The sequence below is a fragment of the Leptodactylus fuscus genome, chromosome 4 (genome assembly GCF_031893055.1).
Source record: "Leptodactylus fuscus isolate aLepFus1 chromosome 4, aLepFus1.hap2, whole genome shotgun sequence".
Lineage (NCBI taxonomy): Eukaryota > Metazoa > Chordata > Amphibia > Anura > Leptodactylidae > Leptodactylus > Leptodactylus fuscus.
Window position 1 is genome coordinate 177635712 of NC_134268.1, and position 20793 is coordinate 177656504.

Here is a 20793-nt window from a genome sequence, read left to right on the forward strand (position 1 = left end):
CATGACCAGAGAAAGGCTCCATTGTGTAGTATGGCGGGGTCACCTCGTGCTCAGTGGACTTGCACAGATTTGCACTTCTGCCTGTAAAGCAAAATAACATAAATCATGTAATCCCTGGTTTTGGTGGCTGGATGTGTTCCCTCCAGCAGTAGCTCAAGCACAAACCTCTATGGATAAATACACAGTGATCAGAATATTACAATCGATTTATTGGTTGTCACCAGCCTCAGTCCTCAATGCTGCAAGTAACTTTATAAAGTGTGCAGGACACTGAAGCCAAAGTCTCCATCCAGAAATTCCCCAAAGTGAGCAGCATGAATGTGATCCAGTGAGAGTCCATCTAGGAACATTGATTTATCTGTAGCCGATTCCAGTAAACTTGCTTCCATCTTCGATTTCTGGAAGACAGAGAGATATATGAGGTGAGCTGGTGTATATTTCACAGACACTAAAGCCATCTCCAACTCCAAACAGAAAGATTGTCTACCCTTTCATGTAACATCCAATGCTAAAGTGTTTTTCACATGATCGGATCCAGGGAAAGCTTAGCCACTCATCTTTGTCTCCGCTGAGCTTCTCAACCAACAACTGACCATTTATCCATTAATTCTCTGCCCCTCTCCTGCCATCAGGCCCTTTTTTGTTCCTTGGTCCATTATATTCAAGATATTCATTAACTAGCTCCAAAATGACACGCCTGGCTCAGAAAAATCACTTCTAGGCGCTTTCATGTGCGCAATGTAGATTTGTGGAGTTTTCTCATGTCACAGATAGGAGATAGGAGAGCGAATATCAGGAGGACATGGCGTGTGTATGTGTGTGAATGTGTGTATAGGTGAGTGTATATCTATATATGTGTGTGTGTGTGTGTGTGTGTGTGTATGTCTATATATGTGTGTGTATGTATGTGAATGTGTGTGTATGTGAATGTGTGTATAGGTGTGTGTATATCTATGTGTGTGTGTATGTCTATATATGTGTGTGTATATATGTGAATGTGTGTGTATGTGTGTATGTCTATATATGTGTATGTGTGTATACGTGTGTGTATTTCTATATATGTGCATGTGTGTGTGTGTGTATATGTATGTTTGTGTGTGTGTGTAAGACTTAGGGCTAGTGTGTCTATCTATCTATCTATCTATCTATCTATCTATCTATCTATCTATCTATCTATTCTATCGTCTGTCTATCTATCTCTGTGTAACAACTCTATCTATCTATCTATCTATCTATCTATCTCTATATAACAATCTATCTATCTATCTATCTATCTATCTATCTATCTATCTATCTATCTATCTATCTATCTATCTATCTCTATATAACAATCTATCTATCTATCTCTATATAACAACCTATCTATCTATCTATCTATCTATCTATCTATCTATCTATCTCTATATAACAACCTATCTATCTATCTATCTATCTATCTATCTATCTATCTATCTATCTATCTATCTACTCTCAATACATATATATCTTATGTATATATGAATAATCATTCAGTGAGCCAAAGTCCAAAGTGAGGGTCCCAGAGATCCATCTGCAGAAGTTGATCCTATAGAGATCCCTATAATTTTGTGGCTCACTCGCCTATTTGTATAGGAAATACGTAAGTGAACATTGTGCAGGAGTGTCTCAAAAGACTCCAGACATTTCAGAGTCATCTGACTATTACATTCAAGCACATACATGATAATGTGAACAAAACCCTACTTGAAGCAGAGAGCAGTTTTGCATTTGTCAGGTAATTAAAGGCCTTTTAGTTTGTAGTGTGGGACATGTGTCATGTGTGGGAGTATAGCAAGCTCTCCTCAATGGGGCTGTAATGGCTCATATGTGCTGAGCTTGGTGATCACTCCACAAGGCTTCCAATGCGTGGACCCATCTATTCCTGTGTCTTTATGTAAGTGGGCTACCTCTAGTACCTATTGCTGTCATTTTGGGGGGTTACATATCTACAACCTTTCAGATCGTGGAACATTTTCACAGCAGATTGGGAATACTGCAGGGAGGGGTGGGAGGGTTTGGACTTGTTTCTTATAGGGTTTATGTAATAGTTGAGGTTGGGAGATACTGGATTTAGAAGGTCTGATCCCTCCACCATCTCCTATTAGAAATTAAAGGGTTTAATTTGACGTAGAACCACGTGAGCATTACCAAACATTGTGTAGGATTTGGAGCTGAGATCCTGCAAGACTTCTCTTATATCTCTCCTTATCACCCCCAGCAAGAGCTTCTCCTTTATGTAATCCCACCATCAAGGATACCCCACTGGAAGCTGATAGGGCTAAAAGGATGGATCTTATTCTAAGGTATATCCGCTGATTGTTCATAAATGGTGTGAGTTATTGTTGACCAAGGCAAAGGTCAGTGGCAGGGCTTTAGTAGGGTGTGAGCGATTACTCATCTCCATGTTCACCTCTCCAGAAATGGGGTGTAAAATCCTAATACTGCAGACATTATATATGTTGATATGAGCATGATCACAATGCTGGTGTATATTGGCTGCTCTTGTTTAATCTCTTCTTGTTTGTTGTTCTATGGAGGATCTGAGCGGTCAGTCATCATCAGATAAAGAACATGCAATAAAAATCCCAAGCTCTTTACCCTGCCAACTGTGATCATAAATACAGGGCTGATGGGGCTGCTGCAGTTTTAGTCAATTGCTCTTTATTTTTGTGTTGATTTGTGGCTATTGCAGGTTGTGTGAGTTTTTCTTCATGGTTGTTATGGGTCATTTTTTGGGGATTTTTTTTTTTATTTGAGTATTTCATAAAGCGCACTGGTTTGTGATATCCTATCTGCATACTTCACAATGCCTTTTATCATGTAAGAGGCCGCCTAACACTATCAGCTAGGGCTGGAGTGCTTATGTTTCATATCCTATAGATATCAGTATTGGCATGTTACAATTTGTACAAAGCAACATAGAAATACATAGGGAGAGTGAGGATATTAAGTACATGCACTAATGAGTGGAGCTGGAGGAAAGGTCACAGTGTGGAGATGTGATTTATGTAGCTGGTGAATTGGGGCAGAAGAGCTTGATAAGATGACATCCCAAAATGCTTTACCATTAAACTGCACAGGCGGTGGCCACTCATAGAAAAGAATATATCTATATATCTATATATATATATATATATATATATATATATATATATATATATATATATTATATTTATTCAAAATTTGTAGATATTATTGCATGCATTCCTGTATGGTCTTGTGAATATATTTATTCTAAAATATAAAATTATAGCTATTAGAGATATTTACTAAAACATATCACTAATATATATGTATGTATGTATATATATATATATATATATATATATATATATATATATATTATATCTAAAATATATTTTAAAGAGAGAGATTATATATTTTAATATATATAATTTATACATTATATACACTATATAATATATGTATGCTATATATATATATATATATATATATATATATATATTATGTGTATAAATATTATTAGAATTGTTATTTCTAGATTTATTTATTTTAATTCAATCCATTCCAAAAAAAACATAACCCGCCCCTTATAATACCAGCATGTAGTTCCATGTATGCTGATATTTTGTTATCAGTATTATTATTCTCCTTTACATTTACTCTGCTATACATTAAAAGAAAAATAAACCGATATCCCTTTCTGTAGCATTTCTATAGCACTTGATCTGATCCCCGACCATTCCCCTGTATTTTATCCTGCTATAGTGCTTCATGGACAGTATTAGCTGTATTGCTCTCCATAATATAATGGTGATTGCCATATTTTTACGCATTGTATATACAATGAAGCCAGGCGCACTAGGTAGTAAGATTTTATTGTGCACATAATATTTTACAAGCATCTGTTCATGTAAATTGGAGATATATAGCACTAAATAAATACATGCATGAAAGCTGAGAGCATAAATCTGTGCAGACAATAAGCAAGCATCACTTTACAGAGCAGCACTATTATAAGAACAGAAGTGATGGACTGTACCTGGTGCAAGGAGTATCTTCCTGCTTTCCTATAATAATCATGGCTCCTATTTATTGCCCTGATGTTTTGGGTTAGGAATGATTTAGCTGATTCAGTCTGGAAGACATTAGGAATAAGGTGTAGGGTATCCAGGCTTGGGCTTGTAGTGTTATTATCCCGGCAGCACTGAAATAAAAAGAAGCTGAGATCAGCAATATAAGAAGTAGTGAAGGGGTGAATGATTGACCAAAGTGGCTTTCATCAGATACAACACCGAGCCCTGGATTCAATGGAAATGCCTAGTAGTGGATTTCTTCCACCCTTCTCCTCCTACGCTACCTCCTTTCATGTGCTGCCATTGCAATATGCCATGAGGACAAGTGTTTCTAGATTTTAATGCCCCGTTTACAGCCATGGTGTAGGGTGCCATAAATCTTGTCTGCCCATAAATGACAAAAACCATTGGTATGCAGAAGAGGCCACCCGGGCTTATAGCCCTTTATGTCTATGCCTTATCCTATGCCTTCTCTGTATTATTCTTCGTCACAATAGTCTGAAACATTCATCTTATATTTTTAACACCTGGTTTTGGCCAAATCATTTCTCAAGGCTGGTTAATCCCTACTGAAAACTAATAGGGGATCGTGCTTGCTAGAGGGTCATGTTTCTACATCAAAAATCGCAAGTCTTTATTCACATATCACAGGCTTTCATACGAATTTGATCTTTCTGTAGCACTTTAAGACAAGTGCGCCCCCATCCATGTGTGAGCCATCTAATATTTCTATGGAGGGTGATGCTGCGCCACTGCTTGTGTTGCAGATACATTGGTGCGATAAATTAGAGAATTAATGAAAGATCCCTAGATCCCATGTTGCATTGAGGCTGTGTTCATCATTAGCATAATTTTCCAGAACCCCAGTGCCTCCTCCTTTCACAGGGTACTGGATACTCCTCCCTCCATTTTTTCATGTTATTTTATTTTTCTTTCCATGTCTACCCCATCTCCCTAGACTTTAAATGTCTTTCTCCTTTTTTTTTCTCCCCCCACACATCCCTGTTCCCAGATGAATATTCTCCCTGGAATCTAGCATCATTCAGCAGGCAATATTAGTAAGAAACATACCATTTTTGTGTCTGTGGAACTACACTTGGAGAGCCCTGTGAGTTGATAGCTCTTATCTTGGTGACCGGGGTCGCCCATATGTAACCTTAGGGGTTGTCCAGTTTTTTGGCAGACATTTCTTGTTGAGGTTTCCTGAAGGCTGTCCTCATCCTGGTGCTTGTAGGTGATAGAGCAGGAGAGGTGCTGCTACTGCTGCTGCTGGTACTACCCTGACACCCCCAACATGGTGCCCAGGACATAAGAAGGGTGGGGGGGACCCAGATCTGCTGGTTCTGGAGGACAAGTCTGTTGTGTTCTGCATCAGTCGTCAGAATCCAAGGTAAGACGGCCAGAAATCCTCTATCACTTGTGAATGGTGGAGTTTATGTCCCAGTGATTTATGACCATAGTCTTAAATCTCGGTTCAAGAAGAGTTCACAAGCTCAAGCTTCCTTTCAAGAAATGACTGATACGTATAGTTTGCTAATACAGGCTCTTTTCTCGTCTCCACAGTTTCTTGCCATATCTGACCACTGAATCTCTGAGATTACTTATTTCTTTTGTTATTAATCCTCTAACATTTTATATTTCATCTCCATGCGGTAGAACAGAGAGCTTTAATACTGATCACCCCCTGGCATCACATTCCCAATATATAGATATTTTTTGTAGTATTAAATTATTAATTTTACACTTATTAAATTGTATGGACTGTAGTATATAATATTATATTTTATTGTAGTTAGTCCTACCAGGATGCTTGTGCCCTATACTGAGGTCACTTCTATATTACATAGCCGGCCCACTAGTTTTTATTACATGTTGTTGACTTTAAGCAATTAAATATTATTCTGGCATGTTAGAAGGAGATAGGATTTTAGTTCCAGAATTTTTGGAGTTAATAAAAGCGCCAAGTCATGTGGCTTTGGATTTCATTGTTGTTGTTTTTACATATATTTAATATGAAATATTTCATTGGCCTTGGGAGGTCTGATAGGATTGTAAGAGCGGTAATGGGAAATCAATCCTAGAGGAAGGAAAGCTTCAGGGCAGTAACTTAAATGATGTTATTTTCATAAATAATGGAACTTTAATGCAAAGTTTTACTTTTTACTTGGCACATCCTTGAGGTTTTTTTTTTAATTGTAATCATCCTTGAGTTTTCTTTCTTTAATTGTAATCCAAATAAGGATACTTATGTGCAATATATATATATATATATATATATATATATATATATATATATATAATATAAATATTATTATTTATATTAAATATATATTTTTATATATTTTTTCATATATATATATACATATATATATATATATATATATATATATATATATATATATATATGATATATTTTTCATTAGATGTCTATACTTATATATTTTTTTTTTATCTTGTCTGTAGTAAAGGGAACCTCACAAATGTAGCTATTTTCCCCCTATTTCTATATAACTTGCTGTTTACTTTCCTGGGCATTTTCCTTGCATTGCTTTTGTGTTGTAGCCAAGTTTAAATAGTTATTTGGAGATAGGTAAACATGAAGATTTAACAAAAGATAGACAGGATCCTAGAAGTATTTTATGGCTTGTGTTTCTATCATCTACTCTCTCGCTAGCCAAATGACCCCCATACATCAAATTACAGAGCAGTTGCAGAGACAGAACCTATTATCGTTAGGGGCTGCACACAAAGTTCATGCCGTGGTCATGGAGATGAACGCTGCTGGTCTTTCTGGTTCCTGGTGTTTTTTCAGATCCATCATGTTTTAACAGGTAGAATTGTGTACATTTCATGTGAGGACTAATCACATTACAAGGCAACTGACTTCTTATGTTGTTTGTTTATTAAAATTCTCATCTTCTTGAAGTCATTGTCCTATATTATTCTGCTAGAATTCTGCATAGCCTTGTGAAATCTCTTCTAGAGGAAATCCTACAAAGTTCTCTTTTGATGCCTACCATGTCATTTAGAACGCAGACATGATATTATATCCGAGGTTGTAACAATACAAGTTACAAGTTGATATTTTTAAGAACAATCCCTTAAAATATTTAATATTTAATAGTCCTACAAAAATATTTCCTGTATTTATATGATCACCTATGATATTACCATTCACATTACTATCCTTCCATGATTTGTAGACAATGACAAGGTGCTAATTGTGTCTTTGCTGCAGGTATAATATTGCTGTGTAGGCCTGAGCTTAGGAGGCGATATCTGCTCTATGATAAACGAGTGTTTACTAAGTCAATACTGTGCTCTGTGTGAACAATAACTTGTGATTTACTATGCGGCCCTAGAGCTAAGGTTATCTACCAACATGAGATAGATCAGATTGAGAGGGGCAGTAGGAGCTACATAAGTGTGGGTGAGTGAAGACAGGGGGGATTTGGGGGAGATTTGGGTTTACCCTTATAATATAGAGGTAATTATGTAGGGAAATTAATTTTTATTCAATGTTAAAGTGGCTTGTATCTGCTAATGTATATTAATGTATGAGTATGGTGTATATATATATATATAACAGCAGATTGTTTATCAAAAATACATAATATAAATATATACTCTGTTGTTCCTTCGTTCCTTTCCTTCTATCTATCTATCTATCTATCTATCTATCTATCTATCTATCTATCTATCTTTCTATTCGTCTTTCTTACTTTCTGTCTCTTTCTTTCTTCCTTTCTTTCTTTTAATCTTTCATATCTATCTATCTATCTATCTATCTATCTATCTATCTATCTATCTCCTCTTTCTTTCTTTCTTTCTTTCTTTCTTTCTTTCTTTCTTTCTTTCTTTCTTTCTTTCTTTCTTTCTTTCTTTCTTTCCTTCCTTCCTTCCTTCAGTTTCTCCCCTATATATAGCTCTATTTGTGTCTGTAGCAATGAGGATTACACATGTACTTGTATGTGTGTGTCCAGGATTACATATGTAGTGGTGTCTGTGTGCTTTGGTGGGGAGGGGAGGGCTGTGCACACTGTGACCTATGATGTAGTCATTCACACTGCATTGAAGTGTAATTTCTGGGTGAGTGTGAATTAGTTGGACGTTAGTGAGCAGCCCTATCATCTTAATACACACTTCTCAATATTGCTGAGCACTTTTTTCTTGCTGGCTTTCATGTCACTTAGCTATTGTAAGTAAGATGGATCTCTCCCATCTTCTGACTGTAACTTGCTTCTTCCCCACCACAGGTCTGACCACAGAGGCCATTGGAGGAGCAGCACCACGTGACTCAGGGTGCCAATGTTATTCTTTACGGGTGTCAGGACCCTGTCAGTTTGTGAAATAAATATTGGGAAACAACGAAATGCAAAAAGCGACCTACTACGACAGCTCTGCGATCTATGGTGGATACCCCTACCCAGGAGCAAATGGTTACACTTATAATGCAAGTCAGCAGCAATATCCCTTGGAAAGTGACTATCATCGACCTGCCTGCTCTTTGCAGTCACCTGGCAGTACAGTGCCACATCACAAGGCCAATGACATCAATGAGAGTTGTATGAGAGCCATCAATAGTCAATCAAACCAAGATCAGCAACAGCAGCAGCAGCAGCCTACACCACCCTCTGTATCCCCACCTGAACAACATGCCAATAATACAGCCACAGCCTCCACCACCAAGGCCACCAATATCTCATCACCCACCATGTCCAAGCAAATCTTTCCCTGGATGAAGGAGTCTCGGCAGAACACTAAGCAGAAGGCAGCAGCAGCAACTGCAGCAGCATCAGCAGGGGGGAACTCCAGCTCAGGTAATGGCTCCAGCTTCTATTACCTGCTCCACGAAAGCTGGGGCTGACTTCTAGGGCGGCACTTACAGCGTTAAAAGCTTAAAGGCAGCCATATGTTGAAACTATGTAAAAGTATGCGTTAACCCTTTCACCAGGTCTATGCTCTAGTGTGGAATTTAAGAAGAAATTATGGCTTCATTGGCCTACTATGAATAGTGCAAAATAATCACTACTTATCTATCTAATTCTATCTATCTATCTATCTATCTATCTATCTATCTACCTATCTATAATCTATTATCTATCTATCTATCATCTATTTATCATATCGATCTATCATATATGTGTTATCTATTTATTATTGTAAGGTAGCTATCAAAACTATCTATCATCTATCTATTATCTATCTATTATCTATCTATCTATCTATCTGTCTATCTGTCTGTCTGTCTGTCTGTCTGTCTATCTATCTGATCTATCCTATCTATCTATCTATCTATCTATCTATCATTATATCTATCTATCATTATAGCTATCGATCTATATCTCTATTATCTATCTATCTATCTATCTATCTATCTATCTATCTATCTATCTATCTATCTATCATAGATGTATTATGTAAGCATCCATCCATCTATCTATATAAATCTATCTATTATTATATGCTATTTATCTACTTCCATTTATCTATCATCATATTTCTTATGTAACTATCCTTCCATTAATCATATACATGTATCTATGTAAACCTATGTATATTTAATTGTATCCAATCTTTTTATTCACCAATCATTCATATACGTCGCTATCTATCTATCTATCTATCTATCTATCTATCTATCTATCTACCTCTCTGTCATATATGTCAATAATTTTTCATAACTCATATTATGGCGTGATATGATAATTTAATATAAAGGTTACAACATTAAAACATTTTAATTTATTTAGGAAGAATATATCTGCATTTATATTGTTAATTTAATTTTGTCATATATAGATGTAATTAAAACTGAAGTCTTATTGCAATAGTATTATCATCCTCCTCATATGGGTGTACTTTAATAATATATTAAAAATTTCATTTTAAGACTAAGGCCCCACATTGCGGAAATGCAGCTTTTTTTGTTGCAGATTTCGCTGCGTTTTTTTTTTTTTTTTTTTACCCAAAGTCAAGCATGGCTACAATAGGAATGGGAAATATATAGGAAGCTCTTGTACTGCTCCTTTCTGCTCAATCCACTCCTGGCTTTGGCTTAAAAAACTGCAGCAAAATCTGCCACAAAAAAACCTGCATTTCCGCCACTTGGGACCCAGGCCTGAAGGTTTTAATTAGAGTGATAAAATGTGGTGTTCACCATCTGCTGCTCTTGCTACTACTACTTCTACTACTGTCACTATCACTACTACCACCACTAATACTATTATTACTACTATATTTATTACCACCATTAATGCTGTTACTATTACCACTACTACCACAACTATTATTACCACCACTATCACTACTACTACTATTATCAATATAACTACCACTACGACTACTATTACCATTACTATTACTGTCACTATCACTACTACTGCCACTATCGCTACTACTACCACCACTATCACTACTACTATTAACACTACTACTGCCACTACGACTACTATTACCATTACTACTACTGTCACTATCACTACTACTACCACCACTATCACTACTGCTGCCACTATCACTACTACTACTACCACTACGACCACTATTACCATTACTACTACTGCCACTATCACTACTACCACTACTACCACTACGACTACTATTACCATTACTACTACTGCCACTATCACCACTACTGCCACTATTGCTACTACTACCACCACTATCACTACTACTATTAACACTACTACTACCACTATGACTACTATTACCATTACTACTACTGCCACTATCACTACTACTACTACTACCACTACGACTACTATTACCATTACTACTACTGCCACTATCACTACTACTGTCACTATTGCTACTACTACCACCACTATCACTACTACTATTAACACTACTACTACCACTATGACTACTATTACCATTACTACTACTGCCACTATCACTACTACTGCCACTATTGCTACTACTACCACCACCACTATCACTACTACTATTAACACTACTACTACCACTATGACTACTATTACCATTACTACTACTGCCACTATCACTACTACTACTACCACTACGACTACTATTACCATTACTACTACTGCCACTATCACCACTACTGCCACTATTGCTACTACTACCACCACTATCACTACTACTATTAACACTACTACTACCACTATGACTACTATTACCATTACTACTACCACCACTATCACTACTACTATTAACACTACTACTACCACTACGACTACTATTACTACTACTACCACTATCACTACTACTACTACCACTACGACTACTATTACCATTACTACTACTGCCACTATCACCACTACTGCCACTATTGCTACTACTACCACCACTATCACTACTACTATTAACACTACTACTACCACTATGACTACTATTACCATTACTACTACCACCACTATCACTACTACTATTAACACTACTACTACCACTACGACTACTATTACTACTACTACCACTATCACTACTACTACTACCACTACGACTACTATTACCATTACTACTACTGCCACTATCACTACTACCACTAATACTATTATTAGTACTATAACTTCTACTACTACCACCCCTATCACTACTACCATTAATATTAATAGTACTACTATTACAACTACTATTGCTGCTACTACTACTACTATTATCACTAATACCACCACTATTACTTCTACAACCATCACTACTACTTTTACCACCACTACTACTACAATTTTTATTACACATAATACAATTAACCAATTTATATTAAACCCACTGCTTAAGAAAAATAGTCTCCAATTTGTCCCATTCAGTGAGGATTTTGGGCATGCCACAGGGTTCAATAAAGATTTTCAAGATTTTTTTCCCCACCTCTAAACTAGGCAATATAATAAAGAGATGATTTTCATTATTCCCAGGCCCTGAGACCAGAGCTGAGATAAAGACAACACTGCTGTCAGACATATAGCAGCTGCTCTAATGACAATTAATTTTTTGATACAATTTATTGGATATAATTAAATTTCATCTAATATAGAGGAGCAGCAATTCTGTGATTTATTGAGTGCTACTTGCTGATGGTTTCCTGACAGCTCAGTTCATTTCATGACTGCAGTTTAAAGAATTACATATGACAAGTCTTTGGAGTTATGATATATATATAAAGTTTAAAGATTTACAAAATATAGAAAATACCCATAGGCTGCAATGTCTTGCTCTGTCTCTCCCTTTTATTTCCATGTTGCCTCCTGCCCCCCTATTCCCCCTCCTCCTTCTTCTGTGTTACTTCCTGCAGACATGCGCAGTTGTCTAACTGCTAGACTAGCATAGCCAGCCTCCCCTAATCGAGTCCTTGGCTGTGACAACGCAAGAAATCTGTTCTTTTCATTACTCATGTTATAGGGGACTTTAGGGTTAATAGAGCCTTGTAGATGGGTAGATGTGTGTAAGATTCTCCAGGTTACTCCCTCTATCCCTTGTTGGGTTGGATAGTGCTGTAAACATTGAGGATTGTGCAGGTGTTTCTAGCTAGGAGGAATTTTCTTTCCATATTTCACAATAGCATCGAATGCATCATGTTGTGTCTGTAACCATAACATCCAAGTGACTTGGCAGCCCTGCTCGGTTATCATTACCATCTGGCTTCTTGGGTAGCCCTAATACATAGCAGTGGGTAGGGAGTGGAGCCATTTTATGCACACACAGAAGCTACCATGTGCTCAAAGGATTCTGCACAAAATATTCTAGTCTGGAATCTGCAAATGTATATTTTCAGTAACAACTACAAAATGCTACTGCTAATAATAACTAGAAATGTATGCCTTTGTGTATTCAATATTCTTCACTGTGTGTACAAATGTATAATAACATCAACATTATATTATTAAGGAAAATTGCATCATTGATCCTTTCTATTTTGATCGATATTACAGCTCATGCCCAGCTTCTCTTGGCTCCTGATAGGCAGTACCTATGTGTGAATCCTCCAATCCATATGCATAACGTAGCTGCTGCCTAGGTCTGACACTTTTATAGGAATGGTCAATATTTAGGCAAGCTTGACGTTCAGAAGCCTGGAAAAGATGGGTGATAACACTTGTGGGAGCTGCAGTGGTGGTCATGTAGTCACCCAGTTTCTTGAATAATAAGAAAAGTCTAATATATATATATATATATATATATATATATATATATATATATATATATATATATTCTATAATATATGAATGAATATATGAGCATATATATATACTCAAATATGCACACATATAAATAAATACACACACACACACGCACACACGCACACACACACACACACACACACACACACACACACACACACACACATATATATATATCTTTGTTGCATTGAAAGTTTTAGATATTACTAGTCGCTTTATATAAGCTTGTGTAGTTTTCCTCATGTGGGTGTTCATTGCACATATTGTCACTTTGTCTTCTCATGCTTTATTTGCTGGTCCTTGCAGGTGAGAGCTGTGCTGGTGACAAAAGCCCCCCTGGGCAATCTTCTTCCAAAAGGGCCCGCACCGCCTATACAAGCGCCCAGCTGGTAGAACTGGAAAAGGAGTTCCATTTTAACAGATACCTGTGTAGACCTAGAAGGGTGGAGATGGCAAACTTGCTCAACCTCACTGAGAGGCAAATAAAGATCTGGTTCCAGAATCGACGTATGAAATACAAAAAGGATCAGAAAGGGAAATCTATGATGACGTCATCAGGCGGCCCCTCACCTTGCAGGAGCCCTGTACCACCAGCAGCTGTTGGGGGGTATCTGAACTCTATGCATTCTCTGGTAAACAGTGTCCCTTATGAGCCTCAGTCTCCCCCAGCGTTTAATAAACCCCATCCAAACTCCTATGGTGTGCCTGCTCCATACCCCAGCCCTCATCATAACAGCTGCCCCCCTCATCAGAAGAGATACACAGGAACTGCTGCTGTCACCCCAGAATATGACCCTCATCCACTCCAAGGCAGTGCTGGTTATGGCAATCCTCATGTACAGGGAAGCCCCGTTTATGTAGGGAGCAATTATGTGGAATCCATGACTAATTCAGGGCCCTCCATGTTTGGTCTATCTCATCTGACTCATTCCTCCTCCAACATGGACTACAATGGACCAGGACCCATGAACAGTAGTCACCACCATGGACCTTGTGACACTCACCCTACATATACAGAATTATCTTCTCATCATAGCTCTCAGGGAAGAATTCAGGAAGCACCCAAGTTAACCCATTTGTAATGGACACCTATAGGTGTAGGGGACATCGATGACATTCTTATTTTTTTTCTACCTTTAATTCAAGTAATTCCTTTATTTTATATTTTATACTTTATTTTTGGTCTGCAAAATGAATTGCATTTTTTTTTTTGTTTGCATAGTCCCAGTCGCCTACTATGAATACTACCTGGAGCAGATATCTTTGTATTTTAATCTATACTTTTATCAAACAGGGTATAAGAACAAATTTTATATGAAAATATCTTCTTAATGTGAATTTGTTCCTACATTTCTTATCCCACAGGGAAACGAATTAAATTATTATTGCACTTCCTATAAATTGCTAGACAAATATCCTAAAAAAATATTCGCTTGAACAGGGTGATCAGCCTGAACCATTACAATTGTAAGTCCTTATTGTGTGTATGCTGGAGATCAGATCCGGTTAATTTATTATTATTTTTTTCTGCAAATATATCGAACTGTTTACATCTTATTTATCCCATCTCCTATTTATAAACCATACATAGCAGATACATTCAGGTCTGGTTATTGGATGGGATAATGGCACAAGGAACGATGGTGACAAGGAATAATTCTCTTTAAAGATGCAATAAAATGGTAGATAAAATTTCAGAATCCGTATATTTGTTCATGTGCGACAATATATGAAAGCAGGCATGGAAGGGTTAACAATGCAAGGAACTCTAAATACATGAAGGATATAAATACATAAATGATCTATGGATTTCTAACCGTGTTAGGTCTAAATAGTCAATTCAATTGAGCAGCATTGGAAGGTAGGGGAGGAAAGCAATGGAGGGAGAGGGAGAGGGTGCAGATGATTGATAAGATGGCTGATAATGGAGGTCCGGTAGGTAATAGCTTTGTGCTGATGGGCTTCTTACGCCATGTTGTGCTCCAATCTGCAGCATCAGCTCCCAGGCATCTGTTCACACGGAATGATTTCTTCTATCTGCCTCTTCTGGTGGAGCTCATTGTAAGAAAATGCACATTTTACTCCTACACTTTTCCCTGGTAATGGACAGAAATGTGGGTGGCTTTGTTGTTAGATAAAAATAAAAGAGGCACAAAAGGCAAAATACCATATCAAACAAATCCAAGGATGTGGGTACATGTGTGAGAGCACTAAAGTCAGGGAGGGGGCACAGCTCAAGATATATTCAAATATTCATTTTAAATATTGATATATTTGATATTAAATCTCCACCACTTCATAGTAATAGAATAAATGTATAATGATCTGATACCTTTATATACCTTGTATTTTATTGCTTTGCATTACTTTCCCATAATACAAAGTTTTTCTTACAATGTCATAATAATAATAAAAATAATACAAAAATAGTAAAATATAATAATGCTAATAATAATAATAATAATAATAATAATAATAATAATAATAATAATAAATTTTATTTACATGGTGCCAACTAAATGAGCATACATAATATTTTTTATCAATTTCTATAAATATCAGTCTTAATTGAAAAAGAAAAAAAAGTTTAAAAGATAAGGAGGAAAAAAAAATAGATAAGGCAATATTCTGGAATAAATCAGGATAAGTGGAAGGCGCCATAGGGTCAAGTATCATATTACCTGTGCTCTTAAAGCCCGAGCCCAGTGCAGTGTATATATATATATATATATATATATATATATATATATATATATATATATGCTATATATTAGTCAGTATGAACGCCTTTACCCCTTTCTGTGTTAATAATTGTCCTCAAGGGCATGGCTGTAGGATTGAAGGACATGATGTATTATTTTAATGCTGCTTCTGGTTACCATATGTTGTAGGCACATTGTACATTGCTGGACAATCTTTACACATCCTGCTCTATGAATATAATAGACATCTATGAATATAATAGACATCTCCGTTTGTAAATTGCTGGATGAATTTTGTTTGATAATAATATTAACAATGAAAGTATTTCATGTGGACACAGTAAAATTCTTTGTTTCCTGCTGTAGGGGAAGGGAGCTTAGATTTTAGGAATCTTCACACCCACACACATTAGACCAACAAAGCTCCATCCATCTGCACACATCCATCTAGCCAGAGGATTTTTTAATTCCGAGCTTTATATGGAAACACTGCCTGGACATAAGACAAAGGAAAGGTGCCATACCTGCCATGTGAAAATATCCCAAGAAAACAAGCAAGAAGTTACTAGCTCTTCTTAAGCTGCATTTCTTCCTGAAACCTCTTTCCCAGTAACATTTGATCTTGGAAGAAACAAGAAGCTTTAAATGTGATCTTTAGGGCCAGAAGCTGTCAAACCATTTGGCAAGAAAGATTGATCACACACAGACTTCCTTCCAGCTTTGTTTGGAATAAAAGCAAGAAAATTAAAAACCTTCCATCTAACTACTGCCTTGTGTTCCTATAGTCTCCTGCAGGCTGTGGTTAAAATACTAGTTTATGTCACATTTAACATATTTATTTTGTACTTATAACTTTATAGGAATCATCTAAAATTGAATATCAATCTGAACGTTCAGTACAATTATTAGCTGAGCAACACACTCACTTAATGCTAGAAACCAAACATGGGAGAGGTTAGGTGCTTGTTTATTAGGAGATCTTCCTCAACATAAGGATGTGAGTATATAATGTATGCATGGTATGTACGGATCTGTGTATGTAGTATATACATCTACTAGCTGGAAAAAGGTGTGCAATTATATACCTTGCACCATGCAATTACAATATATATACATATATATATATATATATATATATATATATATATATATATACATACACACACATATACAATTTAATTTATACATATATATATAATAACATATATATAATATATATATATGTGTGTGTTTGTATGCGTAAATATATATGTATATATATATATTTAAATATATGTATGTGTGTGTGTGCATTAATGTCATAAAAAGTATATATATATAGATATATACATATATATCAAGAAATATGTTATAAAATTCTGTAATATTTATATAAATGTATATATATGTATAATATATATCTTTCTATCTATCTATCTATCTATCTATCTATCTATCTATCTATCTATGTATCTATATATATATATTTCTATGAATAGATGCATACACACGCTCATATAAAAAGTACTGTTGCAAAATGTGAATACAGCCACATTATATTCAACATTATATTGTATAGACCTAATAAGATTAATAGGAGTAATGATACCACAAGCCTCCACAGATTATTATCCTCACCACAATCTAGTGCAGTACAAAAAAAAAAATCACTCACCTTGTTCTGTCTATTCATAAACACACATTACCTCAATAGAGAAAGCATATCTATTGTCATGTGCAGCCATTTTGCAGTGCTGTAATATGCTCACATAGATCAAGACTTGTCCTCACGCTTCCCATATGTGGAAATGCTGAAAACAATAGGCTTTGCCTATCCTGTTGATCTCAGGAGTGTAGTGAGTTATCTATCTATCTATCTATCTATCTATCTATCTATCTACAGATATATATATATATATATATATATATATATATATATATATATATATACATCTATCTACAGATATATATATATATATACACATGTATGTATATATATATATATACATATATATATATATGTATATCTACTATATATGTGTATATAGTGCACACACACACACACACACACACACACACACACATATATATATATATATATATATATATATATATAGCACACACATATATATACATATACAGCATACACACACACACACACATATATATATATATATATATATATATATATATATATATAATGATATTCATATACAGTACACACACACACACACAGATACACACACACATACATATATAGGGAGAATCATAAGGATATAGCATCATAAGGATTCCTGGGTACAGTGCAGTCCCAAATGTAAGTAGTGCCTGGTTGTAAGTTCTTCTGTATCAGAAATGAAGGGGTCTTTGGTGTCAAAACTTTGAAGATTAATGGATTACTTTGTTAATGACTTAAGGCGTCAGATTTTGGTTCTTTAATGATGTGTGTGGAGTAAACCGCCTCCCTGACAGGCTGAGACAATGTAGTGTGTGAATGCAGAGCAGAGAGAGCTGCAGAGCAGTGTGCACTAGCACTAGCAGCCTCATCCATATATATCACATCTGTAATATCTAGATATCAGCCACAGAGTCTCCTAGCCCTGGCCATAGAGGATCATGTGTAAATAAAAGCCTAGCTGCCATACAATGAGGCGTTCCTTCTTGACTTTTTTTGGATCAATCACACAGACAGTGGCTTCTTTTGATTAAACCCCAAATTGTCATTGGGCAGGAGCAATCATGTGACAACCAATTCGGTCCAATTTCAACCTTGTCTCCATGAATTCAATAGTTTAATAGTAGCACAGTCCCCATACGGCTGTAATCAGTGAATTAGAAAAAAAAACCCATCCAGGATTTTTATGATTTTTTTTCGCAGTCGTTGGTTTGTGCGAACTTTTCGCAGGAGCAGAGGGCCATGAATTACGAATTTGAGCGAGAGATTGGCTTTATCAATAGTCAGCCGTCGCTTGCTGAGTGCCTGACATCCTTTCCCCCTGTCGCTGAGACATTTCAAAGTTCATCAATCAAGAGCTCTGCGCTTTCACACTCGACACTTATTCCTCCTCCTTTCGAACAGACCATCCCCAGCCTGAATCCAGGCAGCCACCCTCGCCACAGCCGGCCCAAACACAGCCCCAATGGTGGCAGCAGCAACGGCAGCAGTCCTGTGCCAGCAGCCGGATCCCTGCCCCCGGAGTACCCCTGGATGAAGGAGAAGAAAGCATCCAAGAAGCCCCCTGCACCTCCAGCCTCCAGTGCCCCAGCAGCAGCAGCCTGCCTCAGCCACAAAGGTCAGTCCCAGCACTGGGGAATATCTTCTTATCCTTTATACCTCTTTACACTTTCCTTCCCCAAATATTTGCAAACTTTAATAACTTTTGCAAACCTGTAAGTTATTTTTTGCTACCTTTGCATACTCTAGTCCTATCTAAAACCTTACACTATATTATTTATTGTATTTTGGACACCCTAAGACCACCTTTGACCCCTACCCTGTATAGATTTATTTGGAAATGTAGAAAACAATATTGTTTGGGGATGAAGTTTGCAGCACACAGGTCGGCCATTTTGTAAGATCTCCTTGCGACTTTTATGGAGGATGACTGAAGTTGTTGTTGTTTTGTGCCTTTTACAGAAATCATTGAAATTCAGGATAATAGTGGTGGAGGCTCCAGAAGACTAAGGACAGCTTATACCAATACCCAACTGCTGGAGCTGGAGAAGGAATTCCATTTCAACAAGTATCTGTGCAGACCCAGGAGGGTGGAGATCGCTGCTTTGTTGGATTTAACCGAGAGACAAGTTAAAGTTTGGTTCCAGAATAGGAGAATGAAGCACAAGAGACAGACACAGTGTAAGGAAAACCAGAATGGGGATGGGAAGTGTAAAAGTTTGGAGGACTCTGAGAAGGGTGATGGTGGAGATAAGGAGAAGGCTCTGTTTGAGCAAGCTCTCAGCAATGTCTCTGGGGCTTTACTGGAGAGGGATGGATACACTTTCCAGCAGCAGCAGGCTCAGAATGCACACAATGGAGATCCTCAGAGTTACCCAGTTTCTCCATTATCCAGCAATGAGAAAAACCTTAGACATTTCCAGCAGCACCAGTCCCCCACTGCTCAGAACTGCTTATCCACAATGGACTCTGCAGCTGCTGGACTGCACACTGATAGCCCTGAAGAGGCCCTAGATGTGGCTTCCCTATCAGACTTCAATGTCTTCTCCTCAGATTCCTGCCTCCAGCTCTCAGATACTGTGTCCCCTAGTCTACCAGGATCTCTGGACAGCCCTGTAGATATCTCTGCAGACAGTTTTGATTTTTTCACAGACACCTTCACCACAATTGACTTGCAGCATCTCAACTACTGACGTGAAATGGTTACTGTCCTTTCCCCCCCAAACTGATTTTCTTATTGCAATATTTCATCAGGACCCATTTTCCTTTCTGTTTAACCCATTGAAAGCAATAAGTGAGGCCTCTAGAAGAAAGTGACTATATGGAAATGTATTCTCACTTTCTTTTTATTTTTGTATTACATCCTTGTCTTACAACTATTTTTGGTAGAATAAATAATTATATCTTACAGGTTCTTTTCTTTATGATTTTTACCACCCTAAATCCTTGCTGTATTTTTTTATGTCCATAGAAAGCAATTCAGACAAAAAAAATAGCACACAAAATGAACGATTCGCCAACCCTTAGGAATGTTTGTATATAACAATATATTTATTAGAGAGCTATATGAGATATATATTTTTGTTTGACTTTATTTTTTATTAAAAAAGGCACAATTTAGATCAATTATTTGGTTTTTCTATGAATGTTTAAAAAAAATCGGTTCATTAAATAGAGTAATACCCAAAGACAAAAAAATAAATAAATAGTAAGATATACCATTATGAATTGCAATTGACTGGTAA

The 20793-nt window shown here is 36.6% G+C and overlaps 2 protein-coding genes across 3 annotated transcripts in view; both read left to right on the forward strand.

Moving 5' to 3' along the window:
• HOXA3 (homeobox A3) overlaps positions 1-14839 on the forward strand; it is a 25907-nt gene extending 11068 nt beyond the window's left edge. Inside the window, exons 1-3 of one of the 2 annotated variants that reach the window (XM_075271393.1) lie at positions 5306-5445; positions 8312-8875; positions 13499-14839. In XM_075271393.1, coding sequence (XP_075127494.1) covers positions 8428-8875; positions 13499-14274 — 1224 coding nt within the window. In that variant the 5' untranslated portion in view covers positions 5306-5445; positions 8312-8427 and the 3' untranslated portion in view covers positions 14275-14839. Of the gene's footprint in view, positions 1-5305; positions 5446-8311; positions 8876-13498 lie in introns of those variants that run through there. The other variant, XM_075271392.1, reaches the window with a different exon arrangement.
• A 3951-nt stretch (positions 14840-18790) lies between these two features.
• On the forward strand, positions 18791-20330 carry HOXA2 (homeobox A2). The gene is made up of 2 exons (XM_075269830.1): positions 18791-19166; positions 19511-20330. The coding sequence occupies exons 1-2, from the start codon at positions 18791-18793 to the stop codon at positions 20239-20241; spliced, it is 1107 nt and encodes a 368-aa protein (XP_075125931.1). The 3' UTR covers positions 20242-20330.
• Positions 20331-20793: the final 463 nt, after the last annotated feature.